Consider the following 22,445-nt stretch of genomic DNA (forward strand, 5'->3'; position numbering starts at 1 on the left):
TAACCCCACTACTGCTTCATATGGGAGTAGTATCTGTATACCCTCCATTGGAGTTAGTAGCTTTGAGCTGAATCCTCAGCTCATTATCATGGTGCAGCAAAACTGCCAGTATTCTGGTCTTCCACATGAAGAACCTACAGAGTTTCTGGCACAATTTCTGCAAATTGCTGATACAGTACATGATAAGGAAGTGGATCAGGATGTCTACAGATTACTACTGTTTCCATTTGCTGTAAAAGATCAAGCTAAGAGGTGGTTAAATAACCAGCCTAAGAACAGCATAAAAACATGGAAACAGCTGTCAGAAAAATTCCTGAATCACTATTTCCCTCCAAACGGATGACACAGCTAAGGCTAAGCATCCAAGGCTTCAAACAAGGAGATAATGAATCCCTTTATGATGCTTGGGAGAGATACAGAGAGATGCTAAGAAAATGCCCCTCTGAAATGTTTTCAGAATGGGTGCAATTAGACATCTTCTACTATGGGCTTACAGAAAAAGCTCAGATTTCTCTAGACCACTCAGCTGGTGGATCTATACATATGAGAAAAACAATTGAAGAAGCTCAAGAGCTTATTGATACAGTTGCCAGAAATCAGCATCTGTACCTAAGCAGTGAATCTTCCATGAAAGAAGAAGCTAAAACAGTAACTGCAGAACTCAGTCCGGTGGATCAGGCTAACGAATTTAATCAGCAACTAGACTTTCTAACTCAGCAGCTAGCCGAATTCAAGGAAATGTTACAGGAAACAAGAATGGCTAACAGGAACATGGAAGTGCAATTAAAACAGACAGAAAAGCAACTGTCAAAACAAATAGCAGATGAATGCCAAGCAGTTCAATTAAGAAGTGGGAAAACACTAAATACCTCACTTCAAAGCAGCAAGAAGACAAGAAATGAACAAATAGCTACTCAAAATCCCTCTGAGGACAGGCAGAGTCCAGAAAGGGATAAAGCTGGCGCTGAACGCCCAGACCATGCTCATTCCTGGCGTTCAACGCCAGAAACAAGCATGGATCTGGCGTTGAACGCCCAAAAGGAACATGGTTCTGGCGTTCAAACGCCAGTAACAAGCAAAGAGGTGGCGTTTAACGCCACCCCAGCTTCCACCCCTGGTATTCAAACGCCAGTGGGTGATCAGTCACATACAAGTGCTGATAACAATCCTTCTAAAAAGGCTTCCCAACCCACTTCTGTAGGTAATAAACCTGCAGCAACTAAGGTTGAGGAATACAAAGCCAAAATGCCTTATCCTCAAAAACTCCGCCAGGCGGAGCAGGATAAGCAATTTGCCCGCTTTGCAGACTATCTCAGGACTCTTGAAATAAAGATTCCGTTTGCAGAAGCACTTGAGCAAATACCTTCTTATGCTAAGTTCATGAAAGAGATCTTAAGTCATAAGAAGGATTGGAGGGAAACTGAAAAAGTTTACCTCACTGAAGAATACAGTGCAGTCATTCTGAAAAGCTTACCTGAGAAGCTTAAAGATCCTGGGAGCTTTATGATACCATGCACATTAGAAGGTGTTTGTACCAAGCAAGCTTTATGCGATCTTGGGGCAAGTATCAACCTAATACCTGCATCTACTATCAGAAAGCTTGGTTTGACTGAAGAAATCAAACCAACCAGGATATGTCTTCAACTTGCTGATGGTTCCATTAAATACCCATCAGGCGTGATTGAAGACATGATTGTCAAGGTTGGGCCATTTGCCTTTCCTACTGACTTTGTGGTGCTGGAAATGGAGGAGCACAAGAGTGCAACTCTCATTCTAGGAAGACCTTTCCTAGCAACTGGCCGAACCCTCATTGATGTCCAAAAAGGGGAAGTGACCTTGAGAGTCAATGAGGAGGAGTTCAAGTTAAATGTTGTTAAAGCGATGCAACATCCAGACACCCCAAATGACTGCATGAGTGTTGATATTATTGACTCTCTGGTAAGGGAGGTCAATATGGCTGAGAGTCTCGAATCAGAGCTGGAGGACATCTTTAAAGATGTTCAGCCTGATTTGGAGGAATCAGAGAAGATAATAGAACCTCTGAAAATCCCTCAAGAAGAGGAGAAACCTCCAAAACCCGAGCTCAAACCATTACCACCATCCCTGAAATATGCATTTCTGGGAGAAGGTGAAACCTTTCCTGTAATTATAAGCTCTACCTTAGAGCCACAGGAAGAGGAAGCACTAATCCAAGTGCTAAGGACGCACAAGACAGCTCTTGGGTGGTCCATTAGTGATCTTAAGGGCATTAGCCCAGCCAGATGCATGCACAAAATCTTGTTGGAAGATGACGCCAAGCCAGTGGTTCAACCACAAAGGCGGCTGAACCCAGCTATGAAAGAAGTGGTGCAAAAAGAGGTCACTAAATTACTAGAGGCTGGGATTATTTATCCTATTTCTGAAAGCCCCTGGGTGAGCCCTGTCCAAGTTGTCCCTAAGAAGGGTGGCATGACAGTGGTTCATAATGAAAAAAATGAACTGGTTCCTACAAGGACAGTTACAGGGTGGCGTATGTGCATTGATTACAGAAGGCTCAATACAGCCACCAGAAAGGATCATTTTCCTTTACCATTCATAGGCCAGATGCTAGAAAGACTAGCAGGTCATGAATACTACTGCTTCCTGGATGGATATTCAGGTTATAATCAAATTGCAGTAGATCCCCAGGATCAGGAGAAAACGGCATTCACATGCCCATCTGGAGTATTTGCATACAGAAGGATGCCATTTGGCCTGTGCAACGCACCTGCAACCTTTCAGAGGTGCATGCTTTCAATTTTCTCTGATATGGTGGAAAAATTTCTGGAAGTCTTCATGGATGACTTTTCAGTATTTGGAGACTCATTCAGCTCCTGCCTTAACCATTTAGCACTTGTTCTGAAAAGATGCCAAGAGACTAACCTGGTTTTAAACTGGGAAAAATGTCACTTTATGGTGACTGAAGGAATTGTCCTTGGGCACAAAATTTCGAACAAGGGAATAGAGGTGGACCAAGCTAAGGTAGAAGTAATTGAAAAATTACCACCACCTGCTAATGTTAAGGCAATCAGAAGCTTTCTGGGGCATGCAGGATTCTATAGGAGGTTTATAAAGGATTTTTCAAAAATCGCCAAACCTCTGAGCAACCTGCTAGCTGCAGACACACCATTTATCTTTGATAAAGAATGTCTGCAGGCATTTGAGACTCTGAAAGCTAAATTGGTTACAGCACCAATCATCTCTGCACCAGACTGGACATTACCATTTGAACTGATGTGTGATGCCAGTGACCATGCCATTGGTGCAGTGTTGGGACAAAGGCATGACAAGCTTCTGCATGTCATTTACTATGCCAGCCGTGTGCTAAATGATGCACAGAAGAATTACACAACCACAGAAAAAGAGCTACTTGCAGTGGTTTACGCCATTGACAAATTCAGATCCTACTTAGTAGGATCAAAAGTGATTGTGTACACTGATCATGCTGCTCTTAAATATCTACTCACAAAGCAGGATTCAAAACCCAGACTCATCAGATGGGTGTTGCTTCTGCAAGAGTTTGATATAGGAATAAGAGACAGAAAAGGGACAGAGAATCAAGTAGCAGATCATCTGTCCCGAATAGAACCAGTGGAAGGGGCGTCCCTCCCTCTCACTGAAATTTCTGAAACCTTTCCGGATGAGCAACTACTAGCCATCCAGGAAGTGCCATGGTTTGCAGACATTGCAAACTACAAGGCAGTAAGATTCATACCCAAAGAGTACAGTAAGATGCAATCAAAAAAATTAATCACAGATGCAAAGTACTATCTTTGGGATGAACCATATCTCTTTAAGAGATGTGCAGACGGAGTAATCCGTAGATGTGTGCCTAAAGAAGAAGCACAGAAGATCCTTTGGCATTGCCATGGATCACAGTATGGAGGACATTTTGGAAGTGAACGAACAGCCACAAGAGTCCTCCAAAGTGGCTTCTACTGGCCTACTCTCTATAAAGACTCCCGAGCATTTGTGCTTAACTGTGATAGTTGCCAAAGATCAGGCAACCTGCCTCACAGTTATGCCATGCCTCAACAAGGAATCTTGGAGATTGAGTTGTTTGATGTATGGGGCATTGACTTCATGGGACCTTTCCCACCATCATACTCAAACACCTATATTCTGGTGGCAGTGGATTATGTATCCAAATGGGTGGAGGCTATTGCAACACCCACTAATGACACTAAAACAGTGTTAAAATTCCTCCAGAAACATATCTTCAGCAGATTTGGTATCCCTAGAGTGTTAATCAGTGATGGGGGCACTCATTTCTGTAATAAACAGCTCTACTCTGCTCTAGTACGTTATGGAGTCAACGACAGGGTGGCTACTCCATATCACCCACAAACTAATGGGCAGGCTGAAGTCTCAAATAGAGAACTTAAAAGAATCCTGGAACGGACTGTAATTAACCGTAGAAAGGATTGGGCAAGAAGCTTGGATGATGCTCTATGGGCATACAGAACAGCATTTAAGACCCCTATAGGGACCTCCCCATACCAGCTGGTGTATGGAAAGGCATGTCACTTGCCAGTGGAACTGGAACACAAGGCCTATTGGGCAACCAGATTCCTGAACCTTGATGCCAAGTTAGCTGGAGAAAAACGATTACTCCAGTTAAATGAGCTAGAGGAATTTAAACTCAATGCTTTCGAAAATGCAAAAATTTACAAAGAGAAAGCAAAAAGATGGCATGATAAGAAATTGTCATCCAGAGTCTTTGAGCCAGGACAGAAAGTTCTGCTATTTAATTCAAGGCTCAAATTATTCCCTGGGAAATTAAAATCCCGGTGGAGAGGTCCATATGTAATCACAAGCGTATCACCATATGGATACATAGAACTTCAGGATAGTGACTCTAACAAAAAGTTCATTGTTAATGGACAAAGAGTTAAACACTATCTTGAAGGTAATCTCGAGCAAGAATGCTCGAGACTGAGACTTAATTGAAGATCAGTGATAGTCCAGCTAATGACATTAAAGAAGCGCTTGCTGGGAGGCAACCCAGCCATGTACAAAGTTTAAATACTAATTAAATAAATTTTCTTTCTTTACAGGTTTAGGTCTAAGTATCTTCAAAGGTGAAATAGCAAATTTACTGAAGTCCCAAGAGTTACAGAGAAATTTGGAAGCTCACTGGCATGAAAAAGCCAGTAAGAAACACTTTGGGCGTTAAACGCCCAAAAGAAGCACCCACTGGGCGTTTAACGCCAGTAAGGGTAGCCTTCTGGGCGTTAAACGCCAGAAAGGAGCATCTTCTGGGCGTTAAACGCCAGAAAGATGCACCTTCTGGGCGTTTAACGCCAATCTGCTAGCATTCTGGGCGTTTAGAAAAACGCCCAGTAAAGAAGGACTTCCTGGCGTTCAACGCCAGAAAGAAGCATCACATGGGCGTTGAACGCCCAGGAGAAGCAACATGTGGGCGTTAAACGCCCAAACCATGCACCATGTGGGCGTTTAACGCCAGGATTGTGGGAGGAGGTACAATTTCGTTTTTCTTTGCAATTTTTCAAAAGTTTTATGTTTCAATTCATGATTTCTTGCATAAACATATTTTAAATTATCACTTTCAATTCCAAAAGTTTTTATCCTAATTTCTTAAATCCTTTTTTTTCAAAAATATTAAATATATCTTAATCCATAAAGCCAAATGGCTTTCCAATTCAAGCCATCATCTTTTCAAATTTGTTTCCAACACATCAATAATTCCTTTTAAGAAAATCCTCTTCAAAAATTAAATTTCAAAATTATCTTTTAAATTATGATTCATATCTTTTCCTTTTTAAAATTATATCTTTTTCTGATCATAATTTTTAAAAAAAATCATATCTTTTATCTTATCTCTTTCTTATTTTTCGAAAATTTCTCACCCCCCATCCCTTTATATTATATTCGGCCTCCTCCTCCTCATCTTCATCCAACACTTGCTCTCCTTCTATCCCTCTTCTTTCTTCTCCTTTGCTTGAGGACAAGCAAAATTCTAAGTTTGGTGTGCTTATCCGTGATCACAAAAATATACTCACTTAAGATCATGGCCCCTAAAGGAAAGCAAACCACCCCAAGAGGGAAGAAAGAAAGCGCTCCAAAGCCACTTTGGAATCAAGGGAAGTTCTTAACTAAAGAACATTCAGACCATTACTACAAGATAATGAGTCACAGATCAGTGATCCCGGAAGTCAGATTTGATCTGAAAGAAGATGAATATCCGGAGATCCAAGAGCAAATTCGAAACAGGAATTGGGAAATTCTGGCCAATCCTGAAACGAAAGTGGGGAAGAATATGGTTCAGGAATTCTATGCTAATCTATGGCAGACAGAAAGGCAAAGAATCATTGGAGCTGCTCTCTTTGACCATAAGACCTTAGTCAGAGGAAAGATCATTCATACCAATTCTGACAAGATCAGGGAGATATTCAAGATTCCTCAACTGAAAGATGACCCAGACTCCTTTAATAGGAGAATGATGAGAGTCAATAAAGGGTTGGACAAGGTTCTGGAGGATATATGCATCCCTGGAGCCAAGTGGACTACCAGTACAACTGGCATCCCAGTTCAACTCAAAAGAGAAGATCTAAAACCAGTAGCCAGAGGCTGGCTGGATTTTATTAGTCGTTCCATATTGCCCACCAGCAACCGTTCTGAAATTACCATCAAAAGAGCTGTCATGATTCACTGCATCATGTTGGGAAAAGAAGTGGAAGTCCATCAGCTGATCTCCTGTGAGCTATATAAAATAGCAAACAGGAATTCTAAGGACGCCAAATTGGCTTATCCAAGCCTAATTTCTATGCTTTGCAAAGATGCTGGAGTAAAGATGGGAATAACTGAATATATCCTAATTGAAAAGCCCATTACTGGAACATCAATGATCAGACAACAGCAGCAAGAGGATGCAACCAAGAGGAGAGCACAAGAAGCCCTCCCAGAACTGCCCCAATTCGAATATTGGGAACAGCTTGAGGCCTCTATTTCCAGATTGCAAGAAGCTATGGATCAAATAAAGGAAGAACAGAACAATCAAGGCAGCATGATTTGCAAACTGCTCAAAGAACAGGAAGAGCAAGGGCGTGATCTAAGGGAGCTGAAGCGCCAAAAATTAATCCTTGAACCACACCCCAAAGAATTAGAGGAGCATCCACTCCTCAAAACAACAGGTTGCTGAGTTCCAATTTTTCTGTTTTAACTTAGTAATAATTATTCCTTTTAGAAATTGACCTTAGAAGATATTTAGTAGTAATTAGGATGTCTATTTTGATTTTCTTTCCAATTAAGCTATAATTTATTTTTCTCATCATCATTAGGCATGAATAAAGTAGTAGATTTTTTTTAGAATAAAGAAGTGATCTATATTTTTCGAGTTCTTAATAATAAATTATAATTAATTATATGTGGCGGCAATACTTTTTGTTCTCTGAATGAATGCTTGAACAGTGCATAATATGTACTTTGAATTTGATGAATATTGGCTCCTGAAAGGATGAGGAACACGAAAAATATTGTTGATAATCTAAAAAATCATGAAATTGATTCTTGAAGCAAGAAAAAGCAATTCAAAAAAAAAATATTCACAAGCCATGGGCACTAGCCAAGAGTATAAAGGATCCAAGGCTTTGAGCATCAATGGATAGGAGGGCCCAAGGAAATAAAATCCAGGCCTAAGCGGCTAAACTAAGCTGTCCCTAGCCATGTGCTTGTGTTATGAAGGTCCAAGTGAAAAGCTTGAGACTGAGTGATTAAAGTCGTGATCCAAAGCAAAAGAGTGTGCTTAAGAGCTCTGGACACCACTGACTGGGGACTCTAGCAAAGCTGAGTCATAATCTGAAAAGGTTCACCCAGTTATGTGTCTGTGGCATTTATGTATCCGGTGGTAATACTGGAAGACAAATTGCTTAGGGCCACAGCCAAGACTCATAAAATAACTGTGTTCAAGAATCAACATACTACACTAGGAGAGTCAATAATACTATCTGAATTCTGAGTTCCTAAGGATGCCAATTATTCTGAAAATTTAAAGATACAGGGAGATGCCAAAACTATTCAGAGACAAAAAGCTACAAGCCCCGCTCATCTAATAAGAATCTGAGCCTCATCTAAAACTCGAGAATATTATTACTTCTTTATTTTTGTTAGAACCTATTTTATTCATCTAGTTGCTTGAGGACAAGCAACAGTTTAAGTTTGGTGTTGTGATGAGCGGATATTTTATACGCTTTTTGGGGGTAATTTCATGTAGATTTTAGCATGTTTCAGTTAATTTTTAGTAGAATATTATTAGTTTTTAGGCAAAAATCATATTTCTGGACTTTACTATGAGTTTGTGTGTTTTTCTGTGATTTCAGGTATTTTCTGGCTGAAATTGAGGGAGCTGAGCAAAAATCTGACTTAGGCTGAAAAAGGACTGCTGATGCTGTTGGATCCTGACCTCCCTGCACTCGAAATGGATTTTCTGGAGCTACAGGAGTCCAATTGGCGCGCTCTCAATGGCGTTGGAAAGTAGACATCCAGGGCTTTCCAGCAATATATAATAGTCTATACTTTGCGCGAGGATAGACGACGTAACTTGGCGTTAAACGCCAAGTATATGCTGCTGTCTGGAGTTAAACGCCAGAAAAACGTCATGATCCGGAGTTGAACGCCCAAAACACGTCATAACCTGGAGTCTGACGCCAAGAAAGGCCTTCACACGTGGAAAGCTTTAGTCTCAGCCCCAGCACACACCAAGTGGGCCCCAGAAGTGGATTTCTGCACCAATTATCTTAGTTTATTCATTTTCTGTAAACCTAGGTTACTAGTTTACTATTTAAACAACTTTTGCAGACATTTCTTGTACCTCATGACACTTTCAGATCTGAATTACATACTTTGTGACGGCATGAGTCTCTAAACTCCATTGTTGGGGGTGAGGAGCTCTGCAGCGTCTCGATGATTTAATATAATTCCTTTGTTTTCCATTCAAACACGCTTGTTCTTATCTAAGATGTTTATTTGCGCTTAATTGTGAAGAAGGTGATGATCCGTGACACTCATCACCTTCCTCAATCCATGAACGTGTGCCTGACAATCACCTCCGTTCTACATCAGATTGAATGAATATCTCTTAGATTCCTCAACAGAATCTTCGTGGTATAAGCCGGATTGATGGCGGCATTCATGAGAATCCGGAAAGTCTAAACCTTGTCTGTGGTATTCCGAGTAGGATTCTGGGACTGAATGACTGTGACGTGCTTCAAACTCCTGAGGGCTGGGCGTTAGTGACAGACGCAAAAGAATCAATGGATTCTATTCCAACCTGATTGAGAACCGACAGATGATTAGCCGTGCTGTGACAGAGCATAGGAACGTTTTCACTGAGAGGATGGGAAGTAGCCACTGACAACGGTGACACCCTACATAGAGCTTGCCATGGAAGGAACCTGCGTGTGAGAAGAGGATTTCAAGGAAGAGTTGAAGTCAGAGGACAAAGCATCTCCAAAACTCCAACATATTCCCCAGTACTGCAAAACAAAGTAACATTGTTCCCTCTTTTATTTTTATAATCAAATCTAGTAATTTCACTTTTAATCCAAATAACCTTGTTGACATCCTAACTAAGACTAATAAAATAAATATTAATTGCTGCAAACCAATAATCCCAGTGGATTCGACCCTTACTCACGTAAGGTATTACTTGGACGACCCAGTACACTTGCTGGTTAGTTGAACGAAGTTGTGAATTCAACCAGTGCCATAATAAGGATTTTGAATGAACAAGAGTCACAATAGTTTTTGTGTACATGCCCAAGAGCCAATATTGTTGATCACAATTTCGTCCACCATACGCACAATTGTAATCTCAACTTTTTATCACAACTTCGCACAACTAACCAGCAAGTGCACTGGGTCGTCCAAGTAATAAACCTTACGCGAGTAAGGGTCGATCCCACGGAGATTGTTTGTATGAAGCAAGTTATGGTCACCTTGTAAATCTTAGTCAGGCAAACTCAAATGGTTATGAATGATGAATAAAACATAAAGATAAAGATAGAGATACTTATGTAATTCATTGGTGGGAATTTCAGATAAGCGTATGAAGATGCTTTGTCCCTTCCGTCTCTCTGCTTTCCTACTATCTTCATCCAATCCTTCTTACTCCTTTCCATGGCAAGCTGTATGTAGGGTTTCACCGTTGTCAGTGGCTACCTCCCATCTTCTCAGTGAAAATGTTCAACGCACCCTGTCACGGCACGGCTATTCAGCTGTCGGTTCTCGATCATGTCGGAATAGAATCCAGTGATTCTTTTGCGTCTGTCACTAACGCCCCACAATCGCGAGTTTGAAGCTCGTCACAGTCATTCAATCATTGAATCCTACCCAGAATACCACAGACAAGATTTAGACCTTCCAGATTCTCTTGAATGCCGCCATCAATTCTAGCTTATACCACGAAGATTCCGATTAAGGGATCCAAGAGATAAACATTCAAGCATTGTTTGCTTGTAGAACAGAAGTGGTTGTCAGGCACTCGTTCATAAGTGAGAATGATGATGAGTGTCACATAATCATCATATTCATCATGTTCTTGGGTGCAAATGAATATCTTAGAACAAGAATGAGCCGAATTGAATAGAAGAACAATAGTAATTGCATTAATACTCGAGGTACAGCAGAGCTCCACACCTTAATCTATGGTGTGTAGAAACTCCACCGTTGAAAATACATAAGAACAAGGTCTAGGAATGGCCGTGAGGCCAGCCTCCCAATGATCTAAGATAGCATAAGAATAAAGATAGCTACCAAGATGAAAATACAATAGCAAAAGGTCTTATTTATAAAGAACTAGTAGCCTAAGGTTTACAAAGATGAGTAAATGACATAAAAATCCACTTCCGGGCCCACTTGGTGTGTGCTTGGGCTGAGCATTGAAGCATTTTTGTGTAGAGACTCTTCTTGGAGTTAAACGCCAGCTTTTGTGCCAGATTGGGCGTTTAACTCCCATTCTTGTGCCAGTTCCGGCGTTTAACGCCGGGCAGTTTTGAGCTGATTTAGAAGGCCGGTTTGGGCCATCAAATCTCGGGCAAAGTATGGACTATTATATATTGCTGGAAAGCCCAGGATGTCTACTTTCTAACGCCGTTGAGAGCGCGCCAATTGGGCTTCTGTAGCTCCAGAAAATCCACTTTGAGTGCAGGGAGGTCAAAATCCAATAGCATCTGCAGTCCTTTTTAGTCTCTGAATCAGATTTTTGCTTAGGTCCCTCAATTTCAGCCAGAAAATACCTGAAATCACAGAAAAACACACAAACTAATAGTAAAGTCCAGAAAAGTGAATTTTAACTAAAAACTAACTAAAACATACTAAAAACATACTAAAAACAATGCCAAAAAGCGTATAAATTATCCGCTCATCAACAACTTAGAGCTCTTTGTGGAATTAAAAGCAAGAACGAGTTGTGTAGTGGTTGCAAGTTAGGAATTAGGCTCATTAAGGTCAAGGCTTCAAGGTGTAGGAACGATGTTTGGAAGAATGCCACTTTACAAGGGTCTCAACGGAAGGCTTGGTATGTTAAAGAGAGTTCTATATGTCAACCACCCGGAAAGAGAGAGTATGAAGACCAAATCGAAGACGGGTGCGAAAACAAGATATGGGATCCCGGTTCGCTATGTGAAGACCAACTATGGGGACTCATATCTTGGGTAGAACTCTACCCTAGATTGGTGAAGATGGTTGGAAATTCTGTCAACCAATTGAGAAGCAAAGATCCTTGGAAATTCAAGGATGAGTACAAACACAAGCCACCATGACAATGAGTCTCTCAACATGTCCAACTTAAGGACTTAAAATAAAAGTGCTAGGTGGGAGACACCCCACTATAGTAAACTCTTTCCATACCCTTTTAATTTTGCTTAATAAGTGATTTGAGTTGCCATTGTAGGTAGATGTCTCATATAGATTTGTTTGAATAACTTAATTGTTAGCATAGTCACATGTATGTTGTATTTAGTAGTAGATGAATAATATCAAATTGCATTTTTTTTGTGAATTGTATGATGGTTGATTGAATAAAGAGTTGTGAGCAGTATAGGGAGCACCTGAGCACAATTTTTCTGCTTAAAAAAAAGGGGGGGTGGACGCGCGCGCATGATGTACGCGCACGCGTCCATGAGCAGATGCATCATCACCCAAATTACAGAGAGTTGGGCCTCTCCTGGGCACACACTATGCCCTGAGCCCAACACAACCCACGTTGACGCTTACTACGTGCGTGCGCGCCGATCACGAGAACAAGGAAGTGCACGTGGATGCACACCTGTCGCGTCTGCGTCGATCTGCTGCTGCAACTTCTGAGCCAATCTCCAGAGAGTTGCGCTGGATCTGGGCCAACTTTGAGCCCCCAGCCCAACTCATCTCACGCGGATGCGCACTCGTTGCGTGTGCGCCCATATGCCAACAGGAGGAAAGAACGCGAGCGCATGCATCGCGCTTGCGCGCTCTATGCTGCACCACCAACGTACGCGAACACGCACTTACCGCGTGCGCGTCCCCTAGCTGATGCCGCCACTCCAGGTCATTGTCCAGAGAGTTGGGCGTGCATCAAGCCCACTCTAAGCCTCTAGCCCAACTCAATGTACGCGTGCGCGCACTATACGCGCATGCGCACCTTTAGAGTTTCCCCATCCACGCGTGAGCGCGCTGTACGCGCACGCGTAGGTCCTTAATCTCGCCAATGTACGCGGACGCGCGCGGTGCGCGCCCGCGTTGATTCGAAAAGAAGATAACCCTAATGCGCGAAGGGGTTGCGCAGTCGCGCACATCTCTTCTCCCCTCTACCATCTTCTTCCTCTTCAGTCCTCCAACCCCCGCCACTAACAGCGACCGCCGTCGCCACCACCTTCGTCCATCTCATACCACTCCGTTTCTCCCTCTCATCTCCAACCTATCATTCTCTCGCTCTGCACATGACAGCGCGAAATTGTGATCAATACTTTTCACAACTCAAATAATCCCCGGTAATGAATCCAAAAACTTGGTGTTCAATACCATGGCATAAACACAACTTCGCACAACTAACCAGCAAGTGTACTGGGTCGTCCAAGTAGTAAACCTTACGCGAGTAAGGGTCGATCCCACAGAGATTGTTGGTATGAAGCAAGCTATGGTCACCTTGTAAATCTTAGTCAGGCAAACTCAAATGGATATGGGTGATATACGAATAAAACATAAAGATAAAGATAGAGATACTTATGTAATTCATTGGTGGGAATTTCAGATAAGCGCATGAAGATGCTGTGTCCCTTCCGTCTCTCTGCTTTCCTACTGTCTTCATCCAATCCTTCTTACTCCTTTCCATGGCAAGCTTATGCAAGGGTTTCACCGTTGTCAGTGGCTACCTCCCATCCTCTCGGTGGAAATGTTCAACGCACCCTGTCACGGCACGGCTATCCATCTGTCGGTTCTCAATCAGGCCGGAATAGAATCCAGTGATTCTTTTGCGTCTGTCACTAACGCCCCGCCTTCAGGAGTTTGAAGCACGTCACAGTTATTCAATCATTGAATCCTACTCAGAATACCACAGACAAGGTTAGACCTTCCGGATTCTCTTGAATGCCGCCATCATTTCTAGCCTATACCACGAAGACTCTGATCTCACGGAATGGCTGGCTCGGTTGTCAGGCGAGCGCTCGGTTGTCAGGCGATCAACCATGCATCGTGTATCAGGAATCCAAGAGATATTCACCCAATCTAAGGTAGAACGGAGGTGGTTGTCAGGCACACGTTCATAGGTGAGAATGATGATGAGTGTCACGGGTCATCACATTCATCAAGTTGAAGAACAAGTGATATCTTAGAACAAGAACAAGCGGAATTGAATAGAAGAACAATAGTAATTGCATTAATACTCGAGGTACAGCAGAGCTCCACACCTTAATCTATGGTGTGTAGAAACTCCACCGTTGAAAATACATAAGTAATAGTGTGATCATTGGCTTCGGCCCCAAAGAGGGAACCAGAAGAACCAAGATTAAAATACAATAGTAAAAGGTCTTACTTATAGAGAACTAGTAGCCTAAGGTTTACAAAGATGAGTAATTGACATAAAAATCCACTTCCGGGCCCACTTGGTGTGTGCTTGGGCTGAGCAATGAAGCATTTTCGTCTAGAGACTCTTCTTGGAGTTAAACGCCAGCTTTGGTGCCAGTTTGGGTGTTTAACTCCCATTCTTGTGCCAGTTTCGGCGTTTAACACTGGAAATCCTGAGGGTGACTTTGAACGCCGGTTTGGGCCATCAAATCTTGGGCAAAGTATGGACTATCATCTATTTCTGGAAAGCCCAGGATGTCTACTTTCCAACGCCGTTGAGAGCGTGCCAATTGGGCTTCTGTAGCTCCAGAAAATCCACTTCGAGTGCAGGGAGGTCAGAATCCAACAGCATCTGCAGTCCTTTTTAGTCTCTGAATCAGATTTTTGCTCAGGTCCCTCAATTTCAGCCAGAAAATACCTGAAATCACAGAAAAACACACAAACTCATAGTAAAGTCCAGAAAAGGGAATTTTAACTAAAAACTAATAAAAATATACTAAAAACTAACTAGATAATACTAAAAACATACTAAAAACAATGCCAAAAAGCGTACAAATTATTCGCTCATCACAACACCAAACTTAAATTGTTGCTTGTCCTCAAGCAACTGAAAATAAAATAAGATAAAAAGAAGAGAATATGCAATGAATTCCAAAAACATCTATGAAGATCAGTATTAATCAGATGAGCGGGGCTTTTAGCTTTTTGCCTCTGAACAGTTTTGGCATCTCACTCTATCCTTTAAAATTCAGAATGATTGGCTTCTTTAGGAACTCAGAATCCAGATAGTGTCATTGATTCTCCTAGTTAAGTATGATGATTCTTGAACATAGCTACTTATTGAGTCTTGGCTATGGCCCAAAGCACTCTGTCTTCCAGTATTACCACCGGATACATACATGCCACAGACACATAATTGGGTGAACCTTTTCAGATTGTGACTCAGCTTTGCTAGAGTCCCCAACTAGAGGTGTCCAGGGTTCTTAAGCACACTCTTTTTGCCTTGGATCACAACTTTATTTCTCTTTCTCTTTTTCTTTTCGTTTTTCTCTCTTTTTTTTTTTGTATTCACTGCTTTTTCTTGCTTCAAGAATCATTTTTATGATTTTTCAGATCCTCAGTAACATGTCTCCTTTCTCATCATTCTTTCAAGAGCCAACATTCATGAACCACAAATTCAAAAGACATATGCACTGTTTAGGCATACATTCAGAAAACAAAAGTATTGCCACCACATCAAAATAATCAAACTGTTGTAAAATTCAAAATTCATGCAATTCTTTTCTTTTTCAATTAAGAACATTTTTCATTTAAGAGAGGTGATGGATTCATAGGACATTCATAACTTTAAGGCATAGACACTAAGACACTAATGATCACAAGACACAAACATAGATAAACATAAGCACTAAAATTCGAAAAACAGAAAATAAAGAACAAGGAAATTAAAGAACGGGTCCACCTTAGTGATGTCGGCTTGTTCTTCTTCTTGAAGATCCTATGGAGTGCTTGAGCTCCTCAATGTCTCTTCCTTGTCTTTGTTGCTCCTCTCTCATGATTCTTTGATCTTCTCTAATTTCATGGAGGAGAATGGAATGTTCTTGGTGCTCCACCCTTAGTTGTCCCATGTTGGAACTTAATTCTCCTAGGGAGGTGTTCAGTTGCTCCCAATAGTTTTGTGGAGGAAAGTGCATCCCTTGAGGAATCTCAGGAACCTCATGATGAGTGGGATCTCTTGTGTGCTCCATCCTCTTCTTAGTGATGGGCTTGTCCTCATCAATGGGGATGTCTCCCTCTATGTAAACTCCAACTGAATAACAGAGGTGACAAATGAGATGAGGAAAGGCTAACCTTGCCAAGGTAGAGGACTTGTCCGCCACCTTATAGAGTTCTTGGGCTATAACCTCATGAACTTCTATTTCTTCTCCAATCATGATGCTATGAATCATGATAGCCCGGTTTATAGTAACTTCGGACCGGTTGCTAGTGGGAATGATTGAGCGTTGTATAAACTCTAACCATCCTCTAGCCACGGATTTGAGGTCATGCCTTCTCAATTGAACCGGCTTTCCTCTTGAATCTCTCTTCCATTGGGCGCCCTCTTCACAAATGACTGTGAGGACTTGGTCCAACCTTTGATCAAAGTTGACCCTTCTAGTGTAAGGATGTTCATCTCCTTGCATCATGGGCAAGTTGAATGCCAACCTTACATTTTCCGGACTAAAATCCAAGTATTTCCCCCGAACCATAGTAAGCCAATTCTTTGGATCCGGGTTCACACTTTGATCATGGTTCTTGGTGATCCATGCATTGGCATAGAACTCTTGAACCATTAAAATTCCGACTTGTTGAATGGGGTTGGTAAGAACTTCCCAACCTCTCCTTCGGATCTCATGTCGGATCTCCGGATATTCACCCTTTTTGAGCTTGAAAGGAACCTCGGGGATTACTTTCTTCAAGGCCACAACTTCATAGAAGTGGTCTTGATGCACCCTTGAGATGAATCTCTCCATCTCCCATGACTCGGAGGTGGAAGCTTTTGCCTTCTCTTTCCTCTTTCTAGAGGTTTCTCCGGCCTTGGATGCCATAAATGGTTATGGAAAAACAAAAAGCAATGCTTTTACCACACCAAACTTAAAAGGTTTGCTCGTCCTCGAGCAAAAGAAGAAAGAAGAGAGTAGAAGAAGAAGAAATAGAGGAGATGGAGATAGCCTTGTGGTTCGGCCAAAGGGGGGAAGAAGTAGTGTTTAGGTGGTGTGAAAATGAAGGAGTGAAGAAGGGTTTATATAGGAGTGGGGGGCTCATGGTTCGGTCATGTATGGGTGGGTTTGGTAGGGAAAGTGGTTTGAATTTGAATGGTGAGGTAGGTGGGGTTTTATGAAGGATGGATGTAAGTGGTGAAGAGAAAGATGGGATTTGATAGGTGAAGGGTTTTTGGGGAAGAGGTGTTGAGGTGATTGGTGAATGGGTGAAGAAGAGAGAGAGTGGTAGGGTAGGTGGGGATCCTATGGGGTCCACAGATCCTGAGGTGTCAAGGAAAAGTCATCCCTGCACCAAATGGCATGCAAAAATGCATTTTGAGCCAATTTTGGCGTTAAACGCCGGGCTGGTGCCCATTTCTGGCGTTTAACGCCAAGTGCTTGCCCCTTTCTGGCGTTTAACGCCAGTCTGATGCCCCTTTCTGGCGTTTAACGCCAGTCTGATGCCCCTTTCTGGCGTTAAACGCCTAGAATGGTGCCAGACTGGGCGTTAAACGCCCATCTGCTAGCCTTACTGGCGTTTAAACGCCAGCAGGTTCCTCCTCCAGGGTGTGCTATTTTTCTTTCTATTTTTCATTCTGTTTTTGCTTTTTCAATTGTTTTTGTGACTTCTCATGATCATCAACCTATAAAAAAAAACATAAAATAACAAAGGAAAATAGATAAAATATAACATTGGGTTGCCTCCCAACAAGCGCTTCTTTAATGTCAATAGCTTGACAGAGGGCTCTCATGGAGCCTCAGAGATGCTCAGAGCAATGTTGGAACCTCCCAACACCAAACTTAGAGTTTGAATGTGGGGGTTCAACACCAAACTTAGAATTTGGTTGTGGCCTCCCAACACCAAACTTTAGAGTTTGGCTGTGGGGGCTCTGCTTGGCTCTGTTTTGAGAGAAGTTCTTCATGCTTCCTCTCCATGGTGACAGAGGGATATCCTTGAGCCTTAAAAACAAAGGATTCTTCATTCACTTGAATGATCAATTCTCCTCTATCAACATCAATCACAGCCTTTGCTGTGGCTAGGAAGGGTCTGCCAAGGATGATGGATTCATCCATGCACTTCCCAGTCTCTAGGACTATGAAATCAGCAGGGATGTAATGGTCTTCAACTTTTACCAGAACATTCTCTACAAGTCCATAAGCTTGTTTTCTTGAGTTGTCTGCCATCTCTAGTGAGATTTTTGCAGCTTGCACCTCAAAGATCCCTAGCTTCTCCATTATAGAGAGAGGCATGAGGTTTACACTTGACCCTAAGTCACACAGAGCCTTCTTAAAGGTCATGGTGCCTATGGTACAAGGTATTGAAAACTTCCCAGGATCCTGTCTCTTTTGAGGCAGTTTCTGCCTAGACAAGTCATCCAGTTCTTTGGTGAGCAAAGGGGGTCATCCTCCCAAGTCTCATTTCCAAATAACTTGTCATTTAGCTTCATGATTGCTCCAAGGTATTTAGCAACTTGCTCTTCAGTGACATACTCATCCTCTTCAGAGGAAAAATAATCATCAGAGCTCATGAATGGCAGAAGTAAATCCAATGGAATCTCTATGGTCTCATTTTGAGCCTCAGATTCCCATGGTTCCTCATTGGGGAACTCATTGAAGGTCAGTGGACGTCCATTGAGGTCTTCCTCAGTGGCGTTCACTGCCTCTTCCTCCTCTCCAAATTCGGCCATGTTGATGGCTTTGCACTCTCCTTTTGGATTTTCTTCTGTATTGCTTGGAAGAGTACTAGGAGGGAGTTCAGTAATTTTCTTGCTCAGCTGACCCACTTGTCCCTCCAAGTTTCTAATGGAGGACCTTGTTTTAGTCATGAAACTTTGAGTGGTTTTGATTAGATCAGAGACCATGGTTGCTAAGTCAGAGGTGTTCTGTTTAGAACTCTCTGTCTGTTGTTGAGAAGATGATGGAAAAGGTTTGCCATTGCTAAACCTGTTTCTTCCACCATTATTGTTGTTGAAACCTTGTTGAGGTCTCTGTTGATCCTTCCATGAGAGATTTGGATGATTTCTCCATGAAGGATTATAGGTGTTTCCATAGGGTTCTCCCATGTAATTCACCTCTTCCATTGAAGGGTTCTCAGGATCATAAGCTTCTTCTTCAGATGAAGCTTCCTTAGTACTGCTTGGTGCATTTTGCATTCCAGACAGACTTTGAGAAATCATATTGACTTGCTGAGTCAATATTTTGTTCTGAGCCAATATGGCATTCAGAGTGTCAATCTCAAGAACTCATTTCTTCTGATTAGTCCTATTGTTCACAGGATTTCTTTCAGAAGTGTACATGAATTGGTTATTTGCAACCATTTCAATCAGCTCTTGAGCTTCTGTAGGCGTCTTCTTCAAATGAAGAGATCCTCCAGCAGAGCTATCCAAAGACATCTTGGACAGTTCAGAGAGACCATCATAGAAAATACCTATGGTGCTCCATTCAGAAAGCATATCAGAGGGACACTTTCTGATTAATTGTTTGTATCTTTCCCAAGCTTCATAGAGGGATTCTCCTTCCTTCTGTCTGAAGGTTTGGACTTCCACTCTAAGCTTACTCAATTTTTGAGGTGGAAAGAACTTTGCCAAGAAGGCATTGACTAGCTTTTCCCAAGAGTTCAGGCTTTCTTTAGGTTGAGAATCCAACCATGTCCTAGCTCTGTCTCTTACAGCAAAAGGGAATAGCATAAGTCTGTAGACCTCAGGGTCAACCCCATTAGTCTTGACAGTGTCACAGATTTGCAAGAACTCAGCCAAAAACTGATGAGGATCTTCCAATGGAAGTCCATGAAACTTGCAATTCTGTTGCATCAGAGAAACTAAATGAGGCTTAAGCTCAAAGTTGTTTGCTCCAATGGCAGGGATAGAGATGCTTCTCCCATAGAAGTCGGGAGTAGGTGCAGTAAAGTCACCCAGCACCTTCCTTGCATTGTTAGCATTGTTGTTGTTTTCGGCTGCCATGTGTTCTTCTTCCTTAAAGATTTCTGTTAGGTCCTCTACAGAGAATTGTGCCTTAGCTTCTCTTAGCTTTTGCTTCAAGGTCCTGTCAGGTTCAAGATCAGCCTCAACAAGAATGCTTTTGTCTTTGCTCCTGCTCATATGAAAGAGAAGAAAAACAGGGAAATATGAAATCCTCTATGTCACAGTATAGAGATTCCTTGAGGAGTCAGAGGAAAAGAAAAATGGAAGACAGAGGTAGAAAAATTCGAACTTATCAAGAAATATGGAGTTCGAATTGTGTATTAAGGAATAGTGTTAGTCCAATAATAGAAGGATGTGAGAGGAGGGGAAGAATTTTCGAAAATTAAGTAAGATATTTTAAAAACATTTTGAAAAACACTTATTGATTTTCGAAAATAAGAGTGGGAAAGAAATCAAGTGATTTTTGAAAAAGATTTTGGGAAATCAAAAAGATTTAATTGAAAACTATTTTGAAAAAGATGTGGTTAGGAAGATGTGATTGATTTTAAAAAGATGTGATTGAGAAGATATGATTTGAAAAACATTTTAAAAATATTTGATTTTAAAATTAATGACTTGGCTATCAAGAAAAGATATGATTCAAACATTAAACCTTTCTCAACAGAAAAGGCAACATACTTGAAATGTTGAATCAAATCATTAATTGATAGCAAGTATCCTTGAAAATGGAAAGAAATTGATTTTAAAAACATATGATTGAAAAGATATGATTTGAAAAAGATTTGATCTTGAAAAGATTTTGAAAACTTGAAAAAAAATTTGCATTAAAAACAAAATCTTCCCTCTTATGCCATCCTGGCGTTAAACGCCCAGAATGGTGCACATTCTGGCGTTTAACGCCCAAAACTCTACCCTTTTGTGCGTTAAACGCCCAGCCAGGCACCCTGGCTGGCGTTTAAACGCCAGTCTGTCTTCTTCACTGGGCATTTTGAACGCCCAGCTTTTTCTGTATAATTCCTTGACAGTATGTTCTGAATCTTCAATTCTTTGTATTATTGACTTGAAAACACACAAATTAAAAATATTTTTGGATTTTTAATAAAGATGAATAATCAAAATGCAACTAAAATCAAATAACAATGCATGCAAGACACCAAACTTAGCAGTTTGTAAACTACTGACACTAACAAAATGAGAATGCATATGAGAAACATAAAACACTCAAGTCAAGAGAATTCAAAGATCAGAGCAAGTAAATCATCAAGAATAACTTGAAAATCACTTAAGACACATGAATGAATGCATGCAAGAACAAAAACATGCAATTGACACCAAACTTAACATGAGACACTAAACTCAACAAGAAACATAAAATATTTTTGGTTTTTATGATTTTGTAATTTTTTTTTGTGTTTTTCGAAAATTAAATGGAGAATAAAGGTATCAAAATTCTTAATGAGAATTCCAGGAATCAGTGCAATGTTAGTCTAAGACTCCGGTCCAGGAATTAGACATGGCTTCACAGCCAGCCAAGCTTTCAAAGAAAGCTTCGGTCCAAAACACTAGACATGGCCAAAGGCCAGCCAAGCCTTAGCAGATCACTGCTCCAACAGCAAGATTGATAGAAATCAACAAGCTCTTGTGATGATAAGTTGAAACCTCGGTCCAATAAAATTAGACATGGCTTCACAGCCAGCCAGACTTCAACAGATCATCTTGAAACACTAGAATTCATTTTTAAGAACTCTGAAAAAAAAATACCTAATCTAAGCAACAAGATGAACCGTCAGTTGTCCAAACTCAACAATCCCCGGCAACGGCGCCAAAAACTTGACAGCGCGAAATTGTGATCAATACTTTTCACAACTCAAATAATCCCCGGTAATGAATCCAAAAACTTGGTGTTCAATACCATGGCATAAACACAACTTCGCACAACTAACCAGCAAGTGTACTGGGTCGTCCAAGAAATAAACCTTACGCGAGTAAGGGTCGATCCCACAGAGATTGTTGGTATGAAGCAAGCTATGGTCACCTTGTAAATCTTAGTCAGGCAAACTCAAATGGATATGGGTGATATACGAATAAAACATAAAGATAAAGATAGAGATACTTATGTAATTCATTGGTGGGAATTTCAGATAAGCGCATGAAGATGCTGTGTCCCTTCCGTCTCTCTGCTTTCCTACTGTCTTCATCCAATCCTTCTTACTCCTTTCCATGGCAAGCTTATGCAAGGGTTTCACCATTGTCAGTGGCTACCTCCCATCCTCTCAGTGGAAATGTTCAACGCACCCTGTCACGGCACGGCTATCCATCTGTCGGTTCTCAATCAGGCCGGAATAGAATCCAGTGATTCTTTTGCGTCTGTCACTAACGCCCCGCCTTCAGGAGTTTGAAGCACGTCACAGTTATTCAATCATTGAATCCTACTCAGAATACCACAGACAAGGTTAGACCTTCCGGATTCTCTTGAATGCCGCCATCATTTCTAGCCTATACCACGAAGACGCTGATCTCACGGAATGGCTGGCTCGGTTGTCAGGCGAGCGCTCGGTTGTCAGGCGATCAACCATGCATCGTGTATCAGGAATCCAAGAGATATTCACCCAATCTAAGGTAGAACGGAGGTGGTTGTCAGGCACACGTTCATAGGTGAGAATGATGATGAGTGTCACGGGTCATCACATTCATCAAGTTGAAGAAC

At 41.5% G+C, this 22,445-nt stretch overlaps 1 protein-coding gene and 1 non-coding gene across 2 annotated transcripts in view; both read left to right on the plus strand.

Annotated features, from left to right (window-relative positions):
- LOC140184144 (uncharacterized) overlaps window positions 1-22,445 on the plus strand; it is a 43,865-nt gene that overhangs the window by 18,376 nt on the left and 3,044 nt on the right. Inside the window, exons 2-3 of the mRNA XM_072234437.1 lie at window positions 2,024-2,346; window positions 2,440-3,745. Of these exons, the coding sequence (XP_072090538.1) occupies window positions 2,024-2,346; window positions 2,440-3,745 (1,629 nt within the window). The remainder of the gene's footprint in view (window positions 1-2,023; window positions 2,347-2,439; window positions 3,746-22,445) is intronic.
- Window positions 19,265-19,372, plus strand: LOC112798603 (small nucleolar RNA R71). Its single transcript, XR_003200208.1, has one exon. It is a non-coding gene; the product is annotated as a small nucleolar RNA R71 (small nucleolar RNA).

Source organism: Arachis hypogaea, chromosome 4 (assembly GCF_003086295.3).
Source record: "Arachis hypogaea cultivar Tifrunner chromosome 4, arahy.Tifrunner.gnm2.J5K5, whole genome shotgun sequence".
Taxonomy (NCBI): domain Eukaryota; kingdom Viridiplantae; phylum Streptophyta; class Magnoliopsida; order Fabales; family Fabaceae; genus Arachis; species Arachis hypogaea.